Below are 17,866 nucleotides of genomic sequence, written 5' to 3' on the forward strand. Positions count from 1 at the left end.
ATTCATGGTACAGTCATGTCACTGTTCCCATTTTTAAATATTTAGCAATAAGAAGGATGGTGATAAAAAATTAAAAGCCTGTGAAGAAAGTAAATATACTTATTTTGTTTTCATTATTGAATCATCAATGAAATCAATTGCCCATAAGCATGAAAATGGCAGTTTTAAATTTAATGTAAATTTGTATATATGTGGCCTATAAAAATATGAAAAGTACTGGTTCATCAGAAAATTGGCTGTTAAACTATTTAGATTTTAAATGATGAAATAAATGCCTTATATGTAACCTCAGCTAATATAAATATGATATAACATATGCACAATACTTATTTAGATAGCTGAGCTTTTTGTTTCTGAATTTGGTATGAGTTAAAGGTTTTGTGCCTTCTTTAAAGATTTTCCTCTTGTAATTTATTGCAGTAATCTAGCATGATCTAATCAGAACACTTATAGCCATTCTGAAACAAATCCCAAAGAAAGTTAGAGATAAAAGAAAAAATTATTCGCTTCTAGCGAAGAAATTATACCAGAAAGGGGTGTGGTTCAGATGGCTTATGCCAGAAGGTATGTTAATATTCTGGGAGGACACGAGAGTTAGAATTAACACAACTATGGAGGCTGAGGCCTTCATGGAAAAAAACAAAGCCCTCCTAGATAAATCTGATGACACTACACGGGACACACAGGACACGGGAGGTGCCGGAGCCCTGCTGGAGGGGGGAGAAGAAGCAACATCGAGAAAACTCAGATCAAAAAAATGAAGTAGAAAATCTGTTTGATATAAAATGATTGAAATTATTTGAAGATAAAAGGTTATATGCTGACAAAATACTATTAAGTAGTAACAATTTAATGTAATAATAAATGAAAGTTATGAGAATGGGGGGAGGGCCATTTCCTGCATAATGTAGCTGTCAAAATTTATAACTTTATCCACCATCCCTTTTCCTGGTTATTTTTTGTAAAACCAATAAAATTTTGTTTTGTTTTTTTAAAAAAAGAAGAGACATTGATTTCCATCCAAATCAGTACTAGCTTGGAAGACTCCATTTTATCAGGACTCCTTTTCATATTATTTTCCTGTATTCTTCTCATATGTGGCCTTACACACTTTATTCCCTCTTTCTGATTTATGGTAAAATTGAGAAGTGTAACTGCATGTAATTTACATACAAATCATATCATAGCCAAGATATGTATAAAGGGACTTCCGGTTCCGGCGGCTGACGACAACGGGCAAGTCCTTTGCCCGCTCCGGCTCCCCGGTGGGCTTCCCCGCTTTCTGGGGGGCACAGGACGCCCCGGAGAGGCGTCCTGCCGAAGGAGTGGCTTGCGGGGGGCCCTGGCATCGGCGGCGGCTGGTGGGGGCTCCTCCTCTTCGCTCCAGGCATCGAGGAGCAGTCTCGGAGGGCGCGCGTGCGTCTCGCAACAGGCTGATCGGACGATGTAAAAATAGAAGGAAGCAGCGGCGTGGTGAGGCGCTTCCCCTCTTCATTCCCCTTTCCTTGACTTGATGGATCTTTCAGCAATTTAAAACGTTAAACTTTCGGATTTCTTTGGAGGCGCGGCTGGAGGGAGGGGGATTTCCCCCCCCCTTGGACAAGCGGCTTGGAAAAATTTTGCTCTCACCCCCAGGGGAAGGAGGAGGGGGGAGAGCCAACCAATGATGCCTCACCCCTGTAAAAGTGACTTTTCACTGGATTTAGCTCCATAACCTATTGATGACCTGAGAACTTTGTGAACTTTTAAAACTTTACTATGCCTCCGAGCCCAAAGCTGGCAGGGCAAGATGGCACACTTCCGTTGTCTTCATGAATTGTGAAACCTGACTCCACCTTTAAAATTCAGGCTTCCGGTCTTTGTCTCTGTGTCACCTAGAAGAACCTCTTATGGATTGTTATTTTCTTGAACTCTCGGGGGGAAAAATTCCTCTCTATTGCCAGACTGACTAAAGAAACTCTCTTCTGCCTGGATCTTCTGCCTCCTGGACTCATCTGTCTGCTCTACTTCTCCAGCTGTCCATTCTCCATACTGACTGATCTCTCTACTTTATAAACTATGTCTCCAGAAAGACCACCCCCTGGAAAACCTGGCTTTGCTACTTCTGCCCTGACATCTGCAACATCCAGTCCTGCCACACAATCAAAGATCACAGAACTGATGCAACCTAAGAGTGCAGAGATGGATTTGCAACAAATGCTTCAGCAACTTATACAGGGCCAGGAAGAAATTAAGAAACAATTAAAGGAAATGAAGGAAGAAATTAAAGAGAACCAAGTCCAAATTTACAAGAACTCACAGAGACTGGACCTTGTGGAGGGTGGGGTGGCGGAGGTGAGGGGGGGGTAGAAGCAGTGCAGAGGGGAAACAAAGAACTTGATATCCAGCAAATGAAAACAGAATTTGAGAGAATGTCCTTTTATCTTAGATTTCAAAATGTCATAGAAGCAGATGGGGAAAATATAAGGGACATTATGACTAACATTCTAGCTGAATACATACATAAAGAAAAACAACAGATGGAATAGGAGATAGATCTGGTTTACAGAGTGAATTCAGCTTATGCCAGAACACACAATGTACCCAGGGAGGTCCATATTAAATTCCTTAGAAAAAGCACAAGAGATGAAATTCTGGGTGTACAAAGGGGGCAGGCACTGACATACCACGACAGGGAAATAACCATCTTGAAGCAGATCCCCAAGAAAATTAGGGAAAAAAGGAAAAATTATTCGCAATTGGCGAATAAATTACACCAGAAGGGGGTGTGGTTTAGATGTTTGATGCCTGAAGGTATGCTGATATTCTGGGAGGAGACAAGAATTAGAATCAATACACCCATAGAGGCACAGGCCTTTATGGAAAAAAACAAAACAAACCTAGAAAAAACAGAAGACTCTACAACGGTTATGCAGGACACGGGAGGGGCCGGAGCTTTGCCAGCGGGGGGAGAAGGGGCAATACCAAGAAAGCTCAGATCACAAAAATGAATAAGAAAATCACATTGTTATAAACAGACCGAAAGTAGTAATGAAATTATATCTAGACCATATATTATAATATATAAACTGATTGAAAATATTTTTAGAATTAATATGCTGATTTCATATGATTATGTATTAATGTTTTATACTCAGATGTATTCCATGAGTTTGGAGGGAGGGGGCGCCTGCCACACTTTGCAACTGCCAAAATTTGTATACCTTTCCATTTACCTTTTCCCCTATAAATGTTAAAAAAACCAATAAAATTCTTTGGAAAAAAAAAGATATGTATAAAGAACTTTATAGATGATAAGTAGCATCTTAAATTTGACTTTAGAAGCCCACAAAAAGCCAAAACAGAGGTGTTACATGAGGGAATCAAATACACCCAGCAACTTATATCAGATTTTAAATACATGATGGCATTTGAACAGAACATATGTAACTCTTGTGTACATAATTTTTTTTCATTGTAGCTAAACTTACCAAGATATTTATTTTGCTTAATTAATTCAGATAAACAGGTAGCAATTTTCTAATTCTGTAATAGTATTAGATTACTTTTGATTTTGAAAGGACTGTCTTTTCCCAATCATACCTACCCAATCAACCATGGCAGGGAATGCTACAGGTTCTTATCTCCTAAGGAGGTCCATTCTCTGTAGTAGTACTCTCCCTATGGAGCATCATCCCTACAGAATGGTCCTCACTTTGACACTCTTTCACAAGCCTCTGAAGGCATGGCTCTTCCAATAAGCATAAGAGACCCCATAGTGATAGGGAGTCCATCAAGTGGCTGATCAGATTATTGAGCCACAGGCTCATCAAGAGTAAATCAAATTTTCTAAATAAATATATTTTCTAGTTTGAAAGTTGTACTTTTTTTCTTTATCAATAGGTGACGATGATTCCCCAAAAGCAACAGCACCACCTCCTCAGCCCAACCCTGGGAGTCATGGCCACAGTGGGGGTAAGTTTTTTTTCCAAAAAGTACATCTTTTGTACATAGAATCAGAGTTGAAAGGGACTTTGGAAGTCAAACTCCCTACTCCAGACAGGAGACTTATAGCATCTCATAAGGTTTGTCTGGCATGATCTGTTTTTAACTCACACTGGCTTCTAGTAATGCTGCTGATATTTAAAGTTGTAGGTGTAACACAAGCCACTCTTGCTTTTGTCTTTCATTTCTTCCTCCCTGTCAGTGTTGGTGGAATGTTACATACTTATACTACTCTAGTATTAATTAGGATTTGATCTGATTGTGTTTGTGGTTAAAATAAATTACAAACCAGAAAACCTCCAGGTCCCTTCCAACTCTTATGAATCTGTATTCTGGTTAAGAAAGGCTCTTGTTAGCTTCTGTTGGAAGGAAACGTCTTCATAGTAGAGTCAAATACTTCTTGCTTGTGCCATATCCCTTGGAGAGCTTTCTCATCTTTCTGTCTGCCATCTCCACCCTAATCAGATTAGATTGTGATACATATGTACTTGTCTTCAACTCCTATATGCGTTATAAGAGCACGCCCCTTCCCTCTTTGGCTCTTTTATTCTTATGAATCTTTCCTTCTGGGACTTCATTTGTCCCTGTGTGTGGAGTGTCATTGAATCATCTTGATCTGTTCTGCTGTATGTAGTGCTCTGAATTAATACGATTTTTATAAATAATATTCTTCGTATTTTGTACTTGATAAATAATGCTCTTTTTAAATCACTTCAGTTGTACAATCTAAGTGAATACATTTTTCTTAATTGATAAATCCATAGAAATCTAAAAAAAGTCAGTTATGATTACTATGAAGAAATTCTGGATATAATTATGTCATCTGCAACTAATATCGGGAGGGTAATTAGCCATAGTTTATGGTATGTTGCATGTTTTATGTCAGTGTCCGTAAATAAAAGTGAATAAATGCGCTTTGATTTTGAAAAGAGATGGTTAATAGGTGTTCTCACATGTTCGGAAATACCATTTCAAAGGATTTGCACAGCCCACTTGCAAAATACTATTTTGTTTTCTTGATACCTGTGCATTCATAATTATGAAACATTATTAATTGAGAAACATTTTTGGTATTCAGATAGCAACAAAACATGAATCTGATATATAGTTAAGCTTAATGACTGAAGCTGGAAACTATGTAAAACTCCACTATGCAAATTGGGGGATTATATTATATACATTTTAAAGTGTGTTTTTACTCCTTTTGTTATTATTAAAGGATTTGAAGATTCAGATTTATTTGATGGTAACCTGCCACCTGAGAATCCACAATCAGGTATGTTTCAAATATTCACTATATTTAAAATAATATAGCACTCACATTGCTACCGAACAAGTAGCAAAGGTAAATTGATTTCACCTCTGGCTAGAGGGCGCTTATTGCGTAACTTCGAATGTTTGCTAAGGGAACCCTCATAACCTGGATATTACCTGTATGCTTAGCTCAGCTATCCTTTGCTTTATAAACTGCAAATGCAAGGGCTGGTCACAAAGTTACTCTTTCCTTATCGTTGTAATAGCAATAGCACTTAGACTTACATACTGCTTCACAGGGCTTTACAGCCCTCTCTAAACAGTTTACAGAGTCAGCATATGACCTCCAAACAATCTGAGTCTTCACCGACCTTGGAAGGATGGAATACTGAGTCAACCACTCTAACCACTGCGCCACACTGCTCCTGGTATTACTATAAAGAGTCTCTGTACAAACAATATAGGTAGACCATTAAACAAAGTCTAATTGTATTGCTACTCTGTAGGACAGTGGTGGGTTTCAATTTATTTTATTACCAGTTCGCTGGTGTGCACTCGTGTTACGCTTCTGCGCATGCACAGAAGCGTCGGCGGGTGGGGGCCTCCCACTGCCGCCACTACCAGTTCACTGATCCGGGGCGAAATGGCAGAAACCCACCTCTGCTGTAGGACCAACTCCTGGCTTCATGCATGTACAACTAATAGACACTTATTTGATTCTCAGTTATCTCTTAAGAGCATAATTTGAGTGTTTCGAGCATAATGTGACTGTTGCTTCTCATACTATTATTATACACTTTTTTTAAAATCTAGACCATCCTTCGAACCCTTCCTCAGGTATGTTATGAGCATATGTTTCTTTTCATTGAACTGTTCTTCAAAACTGGTGCATCAGATACTGCTTATTGCATTTGTTTTCTTACTGTATTCATTTGTTTTGAGGCGCGCATGGATTAATGATTTAGTGAAATCTTTCTCCAAGGATTGGGAACTTTTTCATTTAAAATAAAGGTCAATTAAAACTTATTTACAAAAAGCCATCATGTTTTTTAATAATGTAAGGGCAATCCTTAATATTTTGTAGGCAGCTACAGGACAGGAATATTTTAATTCATAAAAGCTGCAACTTATTCATTATTCATTTTACAAGCTATTTAATAATGTTTATTAAAACAAAAATCATAATATACTGTATGTTTAACAGAACATTAGTTGTCAAGCAACCACAGTAAGAAGACACATAGACCTTATTTCATTGTTACTCACGAACATGCTATATCAGATATAAAAGGAAATTTGAAAAAAATAGAATTGACAGAGCCACAGCACAGAATGTATCTCACTTATGACTATTATGACTTATTAAATCAGTCTTCCTTCTGAGCAAATATAATAGTTAATTTAGAGCCTTATTTTGCCATATTAATTTGATGTGACTGATCAATCAGAGGTACTTCAGTTGAGAATTAAATATGTTAGTTTAATTGCACAGCTGAAAATATTATTTCTACTACTTTAGTGTAAGTGTTTTTGTTATTTAGTAGCATGCCATTTGCCCTTAAAACTGAAATTCAAGCTAAGCTGTCACTTTTTAATCTAAATTCCTGCTGTTAGAAGGGGAGTTAAGTTCGTTTTCTATAATTTTGGGGTGGAGAATGCATGTAAAAATTTAAAAGTTTTAACTTTAAAAGTAGCTTATAACCAAACATATTGAAAAACCTCTGAGTAATTACAATAATGAGCAACACTTTAGCAAAAAAAAGACTATGCTTCAGCGATGGCGAACCTTTTCTGGCTCGTGTGCCGAAAGCAAGGGGAGCGCAGGGGGGGCGCGTGTGGCCATGCCACACCCATAATGCTGTGAACATGACCCCAGTGCGCATGCGCGCATGACCAACGTTTCCCCCCATTTTTGGTGTGCTTTTTTCGCCCAGAGGTGAAACAGCCTCCCCCCCCCCCCGCAGGCCCTCTGGATACTTCAGGAGCTTCCCTGAAGCTTCCAGAACACGAAAAACTGGTCCTACGGGCAAACCGGACGTTCGGGAATTGACTTCTGGTTTGCTCATAGGGCCGGTTTTAGCCCTCCGGAGCCTTCAGGGGCCTTCAGGAGGTATCCCTGAAGGCTCCAGAGGGCAAAAAACAACCCTACAGACAAACCGGAAGTGACTTCCAGTTTGCTCGTAGGGTTGTTTTTTGCCCTCTGGAGCCTTCAGGGAAACCTCTTGAAGGCTGAAACCGGTCCTAACAAACAAACTGGAAGTGACTTCCAGTTTGCTCGTAGGGTCATTTTTTGCCCTCCGGAGCCTTCAGGGAAGCCTCTTGGAGGCTCTGGAGGGCTAAAACTGGCCCTACAAGCAAACTGGAAGTCTGTTCCTGAACTTCCTGAAGCCTCCGGAGGGCGAAAAATGGCCTCAAAATAAGGCCAAAGGGTCCCCTGATAGGGCAACACCTCACGTGCCCTGACAAATGGTTCCGTGTGCCACCTGTGGCACGCATGCCATAGGTTCACCATCATGGCTATACTCTGTACAAGCAATATACAGGAAAGCTTAAGGCTTGGTTTTAAGCATGGGGACTTAGAACATACTGATTGAAATTGTTTCAAATATGAGACATCCTATCTGAACTGAAATGTTTGGAAGATCTCCTGATTTCAAATATGCATCAAGGTTATTTCATTAAAAAAAAACCTTGTTTCTACTTTACTTTGTAACAAAAGTAGTCCATTTTTTGTCTTGTGCAACATGGCTTTATAATATGTAATAAACCTTCTTTAACCAACTATTCTTTGGTTAAAGGTAGGGATGATTCTGACTCTGCTGGAACTAAAACAGGTAAGCTTTTCTTTTAATCCCTTGTTCTAACTTTCCCCACATTTTGAATGTTCCTTGGCAGATAAAGTTAGATTTGTAATTGGGTCAAATTCTTTTAAGCTTGGTCCCTTATCTGAAAATTGGACTCCTCATCTGTATTGTCGAGAAAACCAACATGTGGAATCCATAGCTAACCATTTCGTCTCTTACTTCAAGGACAAGAATTTATAAGAAATTTGCCAGATAAATTAGATCTGAATTTAAGACTACTGAAGCATGATCATCCACCACAAGCTCTACATGCCCATTTACACCAGAAAAAGTGTAGAGGAGGCTCAATTCTTTTAAAAAGCTGCAGGATTTGATGGTGTATTCCCAGAAGTACTAACAAACAGTGGACCAGCAACTAAACGTAGGCTTGCTTATTTTTTAGTTCTATACTATACTCAGGATGGCTTCCTCCTATATTGAAGAAGACCAAAATTATTGCAATTTTGAAACCAGGGAAGGATCTAACCTTCTCTAAAGTTACAGCCAATTGCTCTTCTCTGTGTTACTGTTCTGGCCCGGCTCCCAAGCATGACAAATCCTCTGTAGTTAAATCAATGATTCCTTTATTAGGAGCACCAGCAAAAAGTCTCTCTCTCACACACACACAGCAAGCTAATAAGTCTGTCCAGCAGGGAGATGAATAGTTGTGTACATACCTATTCATCTTCGCCCCCTGCCCAGTTTTCTAACATGAGGTGGTGTGACACGTGTATTCCCAGAGCTAGAGGGGGGCTTTGCTAGCAGCGGTGGCTCTTCTGTCCCAAGGATCTGCTCATAGATTTCCACTGCTCTTCTCTCCTCTGCCTTTTGCACATCCATGTGTCAGGCACTCGACCCATCTGTTCCTCTTTTTCCTCATCAGACACCTCAAGGCCTGGAGGCTGTTGACTCTCTATCTGAAGGCTGATGGACAGCCCAGGCTCCCCCTCTGTCTCTATCTCTGACAGCTCCATTCCCTCTTCCCACTCGGAGCTCTCAGGTTGCCTTGATGCTGGCCTGAGTCCCACACTGCCTCCTCATCTGATTTGGCTGCTGGAGGGGCTGGCGGCCAACAGTTACACACAAATTACAACAGTTACCTACAAACTTTTAGAAAGACTTGTATTAAACAGAATAGCTCTCGCAGTAGAATATGTAATCCAAGTAGAACAAGCTGGATTTCACCCCAAACATGATTGTACCAATCAAGTCATTGTATTAATTTCCTACCTGTAGAATTGATTCCAAAAGAAAATGAAAAATGTCTCTGTTTGTCTTGACGTCTCAGTGGCCTACAATACTGACTGGAGAGAAGGACGTCTCCTCAAATTAATCAAGGTTTTACCGATGATATCAATCTCACAGTCCAAAGAACCAACTTCAGTGATGGAAAGGACATCCTTTCTCAAGATCTCCAGAAGCTGGATGACTACTTCAAAAAATGCTGTCTCCAATAAAGCCTAACAAAAACAAAAGTAGCCACAGTCCATGTCAGCAATAGATATGCAAATTACAAGCCTTCAGTGAAATTCCAGAGCTATATTTTACAATGTAATAATTATATGAAGTTCCTGGGTTAACACTGGAGAGATCACTAACCTTCTGGCAACACCCAGAAAAAACAGCTACGAAATTGAAAAGCTGCAACAATTTACTGAACAGACTGGCTGGAACCTCCTGGGGTGCTGATACTAACATCCTACAAACAACAGCCTTGGCTTTTGTTTATTCCACAGCTGAATATTGTGCCAGCGTGTGGCTTAACAGCACCCACATCCAAATAGTCGCTGTCCAACTCCACCAGACAATACGTATCAGCTCTGGCACGTTGTATCCTACCCACATTAGAAGACAGTTCGGCTGTAGTCAAGGATACTGAACAACAAGGCCCTCCTTATTTATCAGGACAATACACAGCCCTTCGCAAGATTGAAATCCTGATGTTAAGCTATCCACTTAACATCTGCCCAGTTTAACCCTGAGAATGCCTTGGAGAGAGCATTCTTAGGTGCCTTCTGACCACTAGTGATCCCTCTACCAAACCACCTAATTTTGACCTGCCTTGATTTATCTGGTCAAAACTGAATGAAATTAGGTGTGATACTGCCCTGAATCAGAAGGGATGGAAAAATCCCCCTTTTGTGGTGCTGATACACAAACTATTAAACATATGCAAGATTTCCCATAATGTGCATTCCCTGGTTTCCTAGAAAATCTGCACCAAGCAACACCAGAGGCAATCGCCTGGATAGCTGAATTGGACATCCAGTTATGAGTCTTCTGCCATACCCCCATAGAAGTTTTACTTATAATTATGTGGATGTGTATATATGTTTATTTCTGTTCTGTCATGTTCTCATCATTTGCTAAATAATAATAATTTCTAATTGGGGAAAATTCTTTTCACAGATTCTCCAGGCATGCTAGCTGGCATTATTAGTTCTGTTGTAGTGGCAATAGCTGGAGCTGTTTCAAGTTTCATAGCATACCAGAAGAAGAAGCTTTGCTTCAAACAAAGCGGTAAGTTACAGATAACTTGACTTGAAACCCCAAAAAGTTGGGATTGTAAGATCTCCTAAAATAATTGCTTTAACTACGTTGACATTGGATGGTTCCCAATATAACAGAAAGCTCACATTTTGAAATGAACTGTGGATGTAGAATGTTACTCTGTTTAAGGCTAAGCTGAAGATACAAGGATATAAGGTATTTTAATTGAGTTTGTTTCTACAGATCAAGAAAACATTCCTGTGGAAAGCCAGCAAGGAGCACATGCAGAACCAGCTGGTAAGGTCATAAATAAAGAGCTTTTACAAAAGTGTGATTTTGTGCAGCTTCCCACCTAGGTAATTTTATCAAGCCACATCTATAGTGCCCCATTTAAGAAAAAAAGCATGGTTTTCTTCAGCCTAGTGCCTTCATTTTCTTTTATTGCTATTTTTTGTATTGTAGATTAGATACAGTTAGTTCAGTTAAGAGAACTAACTGGACCAAGACCATTGAAATAGGCCCTTGGAAATAGGTGGGATTTGCATGGAACTATTTTAAGCTCATTTGAATTTGATGGTAAATACTAAGCATTGCTCAGATAGATTTAACCAGACATAATTACTGCATATAAAACAAAGCTCATGCTATTAGAATTAGGTTCCATTTTGTTCCTTCCACAGAAGACTGAGGGAATCTTTTCTTCATTTGTTTGTCACCTTGCAAAGTTTCAAACAATCTTCAAGTCATAGAGAATCCAGATTTATATATATGCATACTTGATTTGTCCTTTATCATTTTATCTTTACTTACAGCTTTTCTCTAACATATTAAAAACTTTTCCTAATGTTTTTTTCAATGTTTAATCAGAATCCTGAAATCTAAGAATCCTGATATATGTCAGAAATTAGGAAATATAAGTCATTTTAGGATTTTTTTTAATGAAGAAAATTTCTAAAGTAAAAGGAATAATTGCCATAAAGAAATAATGGAACTGGGTTGATAATATAGCCCAAGTGGTTACATTTAATCTAAAGAAAATAGAGGAATAAGGAAAATAAAATAAGGAAAGCACCAGTCACCATCCTCTTCATTTACAATTATGCCTCAAACTCACAAAGAGTCTTTAAAGGAAACTGAGTGACAGACTTTGGCAATATTTTACAACCCACCTGATTGAAGAAAAAAAAGGAAGAAAGTAGACAACCTTAGTAGACAAGCAGTTTGCTCTAAATACTTAAAATATTAAATACTTTCTTAGGACAATTTGTTTAAATCTGGTAAGAATCAAATGCATTTAGTGATGTTTACTTCCAAGTGTGTTCAGGATTACAACATTAACTGGAAAAATTAATACTATTAATTATACATATAATTATAAGTTGGCTATGGCTGAAATGAGTCAGAAGCTTGACAGCAGCTTTCTCTTAGTGGGTCAAGAGTAATGACTGAACCACCAGAGAATTTGCTATGTTAATTGGCCAAGTTATAGTGTATCTTAAGTTCACCTATTTCAAAAAGGCAAATATGAAAACAAAAAAAGCTCTACATATATCTTTGTGACTTCCTTAAGTGGGATAAAATGTAACAGGTGAAACATTTGTATTGGACTACAAGTAGTAAAATACGATTTCATAATTCTTCATCTTTAGTTTTTAAGCATTTCAACCCCAATGAATAGCTTGTTTATTTGTTATTTAAGCCCATACAAATAGCTTAGATGTTTGTTATTTAAATGTTTTTATTAATAAAAAAGGGGGAATCTCTACCTGTAAGGATGGAAAAGATGTTAGCCTGCTTGGAAGATTTAAAGTATTATATTTAGCTATAACTTTCAGTTGTGGCCTATATGTTTTTCATTTTCTGTCTGTTTAAGTAAAACATAGTAGCAGAGAATATAACCTTTTTCATTATTTTTCCCTTTTAGTTCAGCGTACACTTTTGCAGAAACAATAGCAGAATTTGATATGAAGAGAAGACCAGAAACTGGATTTATAGTCTGCATAATTCCCTGAAGGAGCAACACAATGAAATTGTGAAGTAGATCTTTAAAATAGGCCTGTTGAAACATCTTTAGAAAGGAAGTGTGATGTTTCTAACCAACGAAAAATATTTTCATCCACCATTTACCCTTTGAAGTTCAATTGTACACAGGGTGATTATTGTTTTTCAAATGTATTTTTATGGCATTTGTTGTTGATTGGATTAAAGTTTTTTTCTCTTTCTTTTTTTTCTTTTTTTCTTTCTTTCTTTCTTTCTTTCTTTCTTTCTTTCTTTCTTTCTTTCTTTCTTTTTTTTTTGTAGCAAGAACCTTGAAAAGGGAGATGTGTGTACTTGTAAAATACCATCAGGCAGGTTGTTCACTAAGGAAAGCTATGTTGATAGTAAATATCTCCGAGAAGTACAGTTTGACTTTACATACTAATGCATATCACACCATATGGATAAGGCCAGCTATTTAGATATTGGGGGTGGAGCACAGTTGCTCACTTCATAGTTGAAGTTACATGTTATAAATATGTAAGAATCGACATAGGGCTAAGTCCCCTTAACATTTTTCCTTCTGCATGTTCTTGATCACATTTAGACAATTTGACATGGAGCAAATGCCTTATCTGACTAGCAAACCTTTTGAAATTTTATCATCATACAAATACATAGGAATTGAAGGCATTAAAAATCTAAGTTGCCTTAATGTTTTGACTCAGAAATAATCTTAAAATAATCCTTATCTTGAACATGTTTGCATCTTAAGGTTTATTACTTGTGTGTAGTGAGGCTGTATTTCTCAACTGCATGATGGGATTTTAAAGAACATGCACCATGGTCCTGCAGGCTTTACAATACTTTCTTGAAATGAAATCCAAAACACTTTATAACCATAAGATGAATCTCTCATCTTTATGTCAAGTTTGCTTAGGGTTAATGTGGGAAATGTTTGCTATGCCTCCTAATTCCTACTGCCAACATCTGCCATTGGTAGGCCTTAATTAAATGTGGGAACATAGCCAAGGTATATAGTGGCTTAGGTTCTTAGGCCAATTATGACCAAATATGATAGGGATATGGATCCTGGATTTCAGTCACAGGTTACGTGAAACAATCATATTGGGATACAGCCACATCTCCTTCCCTCACTGTCAAATCAACAAGTGAGCCTCTTTATATTAACATGTTCGTTAAGGCTTTGGAGTGGTGGTAGGAGGAACTCAAGGTCTAAACTTGCTTAGGGTTAGCATTCTGTCTAGGAAATTCGGGGAATTGAACTCCAAACATCTTAAAGATGCCAAGCTTGAAAAACATTGGTCCAAATAAACTCTTCCAATTCTGTGATTTTTTTTTAAGTGATAAAATTGCATGATAATAATTTAGAGCTTCCACAAAATTTTGGTGATATTATTTTGAGGAAGTTATTTTGGGGAATCATCCGTAGCTGGATGCTACTCACCATTTTAAAGTAACTTATCAGAGCTGTTTATTACTACTTTCAGAGAGGGGAATAAAGGTAGGTCTGGAGCAGGCACATTCCTTGCTAAACTATAAACTTAAATAAGCATGTGAACTGGTCCATAATTGGCTCTTCTTTTGCTCTTTATTCCATAATAAAGTAACTTTTCAGTAATGGAATTGCCGCTTAAAATTACTTAAAACTGCATGTGCCTCTGATTACAGAATTTACCTTACAGTTCATAAGTGCCCTACTAGTTCTGTGCTTTACATTTCATAAAGACTTATTTGTGCAATATTTTTCAAAGAACGCACAATAAACTTCAATTGCAGATGCCTTATGTACAATACCTTGAAGTGCCAAAAATATTAATCGAGTAGAAATATGAGCTGAGTATTTTATATTGTTTCATTAAAAGGAGATTTGGAAATGGTCACTGAGACCATGTAATTTGAGTTAAATATCCTATTACTAAATTTGTGATTTAAAAAAAGAAACTGTCAAGAAGTGTGGGTGCCATATTATTTAAAGGGAACTCATGTAATTTCAAGTTAAGTATCATGCCAAAGTAAATTAAGTAAATCTTTGCATAATGTCTATGTAGATATCCATACATAGACTTCTAGACATGAATATTGGGCCAACTTCCAATTTAAATTAGATACAAGTTAGCTGTATAAGCAGTGCATGGATTTTGAAGTTGCCCTTTGCATTTCAATAAACGAAATATCAATTTTGGGTCATGTGAATGTAGCATACGTTCAGCACCAAATCTTAATAAATTCAGTAAGAAACCTGCATTTTGAAGAAAAATGTGTGCATGAATTAGATGATTGCAATTAGCTTTTGATAAGTGGCAATATTTTGCTATAATCCTTATTTTGTGAACCAGGACTGGTGCAAAAAATGATTGCTATTCATAAAGATATTTCCATGTTATTATGGAACAGAAGGACTTTAGTTCAAACCATAAATGAACTACTTGTGGCAAACTCAGCATGATTTATTGAATAAGCTGTCTTCATCTATTTGTTCTTCCTCATCCACCAGCAGTCTAGGTAAAGGAGACAACTAATGGTTCGTTTTCAGTTTATCATTGGTTTCCCTTGTCCTTATCTGCAGCTAATGAGAGAGTAGCCCCATGATTTATCATAAACAAAACCCTGGAGACAATTGTTTGGCTAGCTGGAATTGAAAGCATACCGCAGAGTTTAAATAATCAAATCCAGACACCTGTCTACTACTGAGGAAGAGAAGAACCAGCAGATGCAATAGCAATACATTAGCAAGGAGTTGTCGTGTTATTCCAGTATGTTCAGACTTTGCTATAAAAATAATGAGAATATGTTTGGAATAGGCACTAAATAGTGTATCCTATACATTTTAATTTTTAAAAATTGGAATAAAGTGTCACATAGTACTGTACAATATTCCATGTAAATGTGTATAAGAATGTGCAGACGGGGCTACACTTCTGCATGTATTTGGATGTAAATACCATTGAACTAGATGGTATTGTTCTTTGGAAGGATTGCATATGATTCGGCCATTCATATCTAAAGCAAATCATTGCCATGGGTTGACGATATGATTCATGCACGATGTGAAATATGACTATAGTTCAGTATGTTTAATTTTTAAGTAGATGTATGGCTCTTTAGATTATAAGAATCTCTAAATATTTGGTAATTAAAACTTGTCATTTGTTTTTAATAAAGAAATCTAAAATTATTTGTCTGGTTATTTTGAGAGAATTACCTTGTGGGATAGAATTTTTTATTTTTAGAAGAGGTCTAGAAAGATCTAAATCAAGTAGAAGTGTTTATGAAATACGAACATTCATTTGTTGACCAGATAGGTACCTGGATTCATTTTGATGAAAAGATCAATGGCACGTAATGGAATATCCAGCACAAACATATTCCAAGATAAACACAGGCTAATTCAAGTCAAATATATTTGTACAGCTACATTAACACAATATGTTTCTTCTAGGAATGCCATAGTGAACAAATTTTTGATATTTACAGTAGCAATTCCATTGAGAAATTAGAAAATGGTGTTACTTCTCAGATGCATTTACATTTAGAGCAGGGGTGTCCAAACTTGGGAACTTTAAGACTTGTGGACTTCAACTCCCAGAATTCCCCAGCCAGCTATGCTGGCTGGGGAATTCTGGGAGTTGAAGTCCACAAGTCTTAAAGTTCCCAAGTTTGGACACCCCTGATTTAGAGGATTGTGAAAGCTAAGCAATCCAAGACAAAGTAAGATAGTTGTTTTTCATTCGATCATCAGTTCAAGGATATTCTCTTATGGAAGATAAATCAATGCCATTCGAGAAAGTAAAGTTTACAGCAAAATGCAATGATGTATGAAAAAAAAGCTAATTATATGATGATGCTTAAAATTTTGGGCTCCCAGGGAAGGAATGCAAAAATATTGGCAACCGTTAGATAGATGGCAGCAAAGGGTTGGAACTTTCTGTACCTCTGCTGCTATTTAGTTGTCTTGAGTTTCTGCAATTCAGGTGTAGTAGCCCGACTAAATTCTGCAGTTTCTAAATCATGGAAACTTGATTCGTGCTTGTGCTATAAATACAAGTAGTCCTTGACATATGGCTACAATTGAACCCAAAATATCTGTTGCTTAGCAAGATGGCTATTAAGTGAGCTTTGCCCCATTTTATGACTTTGCCACAGTTTTTAAGTGAATAGTTTTTAAATGACTCTTCCCCTTTGACTTTGCTTTCAGAAGGCTACAAAAGATACCACTTAACCCTGGGACACTGCAACCATCATAAATACATGCCACATCCAAATTTTTACTATGTGACCATGGGAATATTGTAATGGCCATAAATGTGAAAATGGTCGCAAGACTCTTTTCGGTGGCCATAATTTTGAATGGTCATTAAATAAATAGAATAGATTGTTTTTATTGGCCAAGTGTGATTGGACATGCAAGGAATATTTCTTGGTGCATATGCTCTCAGTGTACATAAAAGAAAGGATACATTTGTCAAGAATCAGAAGGTACAACACTTAATAATAGTCATAGGGTACAAATAAGCAATCAAATCATATTAGAAAAAATGGCTGTAAATCAAAAATTACTTGTATGCCATATAAGTATAAATCAGTAAAATACTGGCCATTGTGCAGATTACACTGTCTATTTAACTCTGGGATACATGCCTATATGAAGCACTAACTAGGCCTGGAGACTTACAACTGCTGCATAATTCAGCAGCTCTGAAGTTCTCTAGATCAACTTTCTGTGGTCTGCTCTACAGATTTATGAGTCTGCAGCTGACTAGAAATGTGAGAAATACAGTCTGGGAATGATTCTGGCTTCTTGAAATTCAGCATGTTTCCTTTGCCTCTTTTGGCACTGATCAAACAACTTCACCTAGTGACATCCAGGTATTTTACAATATTTAAGGACAGAAAATAGATTTGATACTTGATTTAATGAATAAAGGAAGTATTTTTGTAAGTATGTAACATCTCTGATAAAAACAGTTCCTAATTTCAAGGGATTTGATAGAAATAGTCTATACAACATTATTCTCTTCAGGATGAGTGCAAGGTATGTGTATGTTTTTTATACCATACCAAGTTTGTCTTTATTGAGTCTTAGAAAACAATTTTACAAAGGTTGGGAATTTTCTTTGAAAAGAGATGAGTAAGGAAAAGATTTGATCCACGCCTCTTCCAGCTGCCAGCAGTTTGATTCCTCCTACTTTCTCAATGTAAATGCCTCTTACTACGTATTAATTAAGGAATTATTCTTGCAACATCTATGTGTGGGTGTTGCACTAAACAGCTGCCAAATGTTAAGAAAGTTTGTG

General features: G+C 37.2%; 1 protein-coding gene across 2 annotated transcripts in view; it reads left to right on the forward strand.

Moving 5' to 3' along the window:
• The window catches only part of CD99 (CD99 molecule (Xg blood group)), a 34,632-nt gene extending 21,839 nt beyond the window's left edge, over nt 1-12,793 (forward strand). Inside the window, exons 5-11 of one of the 2 annotated variants that reach the window (XM_081947119.1) lie at nt 3,883-3,954; nt 5,204-5,260; nt 6,052-6,075; nt 8,037-8,072; nt 10,491-10,601; nt 10,815-10,868; nt 12,496-12,793. In XM_081947119.1, the coding sequence (XP_081803245.1) occupies nt 3,883-3,954; nt 5,204-5,260; nt 6,052-6,075; nt 8,037-8,072; nt 10,491-10,601; nt 10,815-10,868; nt 12,496-12,524 (383 nt within the window). In that variant the 3' untranslated portion in view covers nt 12,525-12,793. The remainder of the gene's footprint in view (nt 1-3,882; nt 3,955-5,203; nt 5,261-6,051; nt 6,076-8,036; nt 8,073-10,490; nt 10,602-10,814; nt 10,869-12,495) is intronic. The other variant, XM_081947120.1, reaches the window with a different exon arrangement.
• Nucleotides 12,794-17,866: the final 5,073 nt, after the last annotated feature.

The sequence above is a fragment of the Natrix helvetica genome, assembly GCF_964273705.1.
Source record: "Natrix helvetica genome assembly, chromosome: 3".
Taxonomy (NCBI): Eukaryota; Metazoa; Chordata; class Lepidosauria; order Squamata; family Natricidae; genus Natrix; species Natrix helvetica.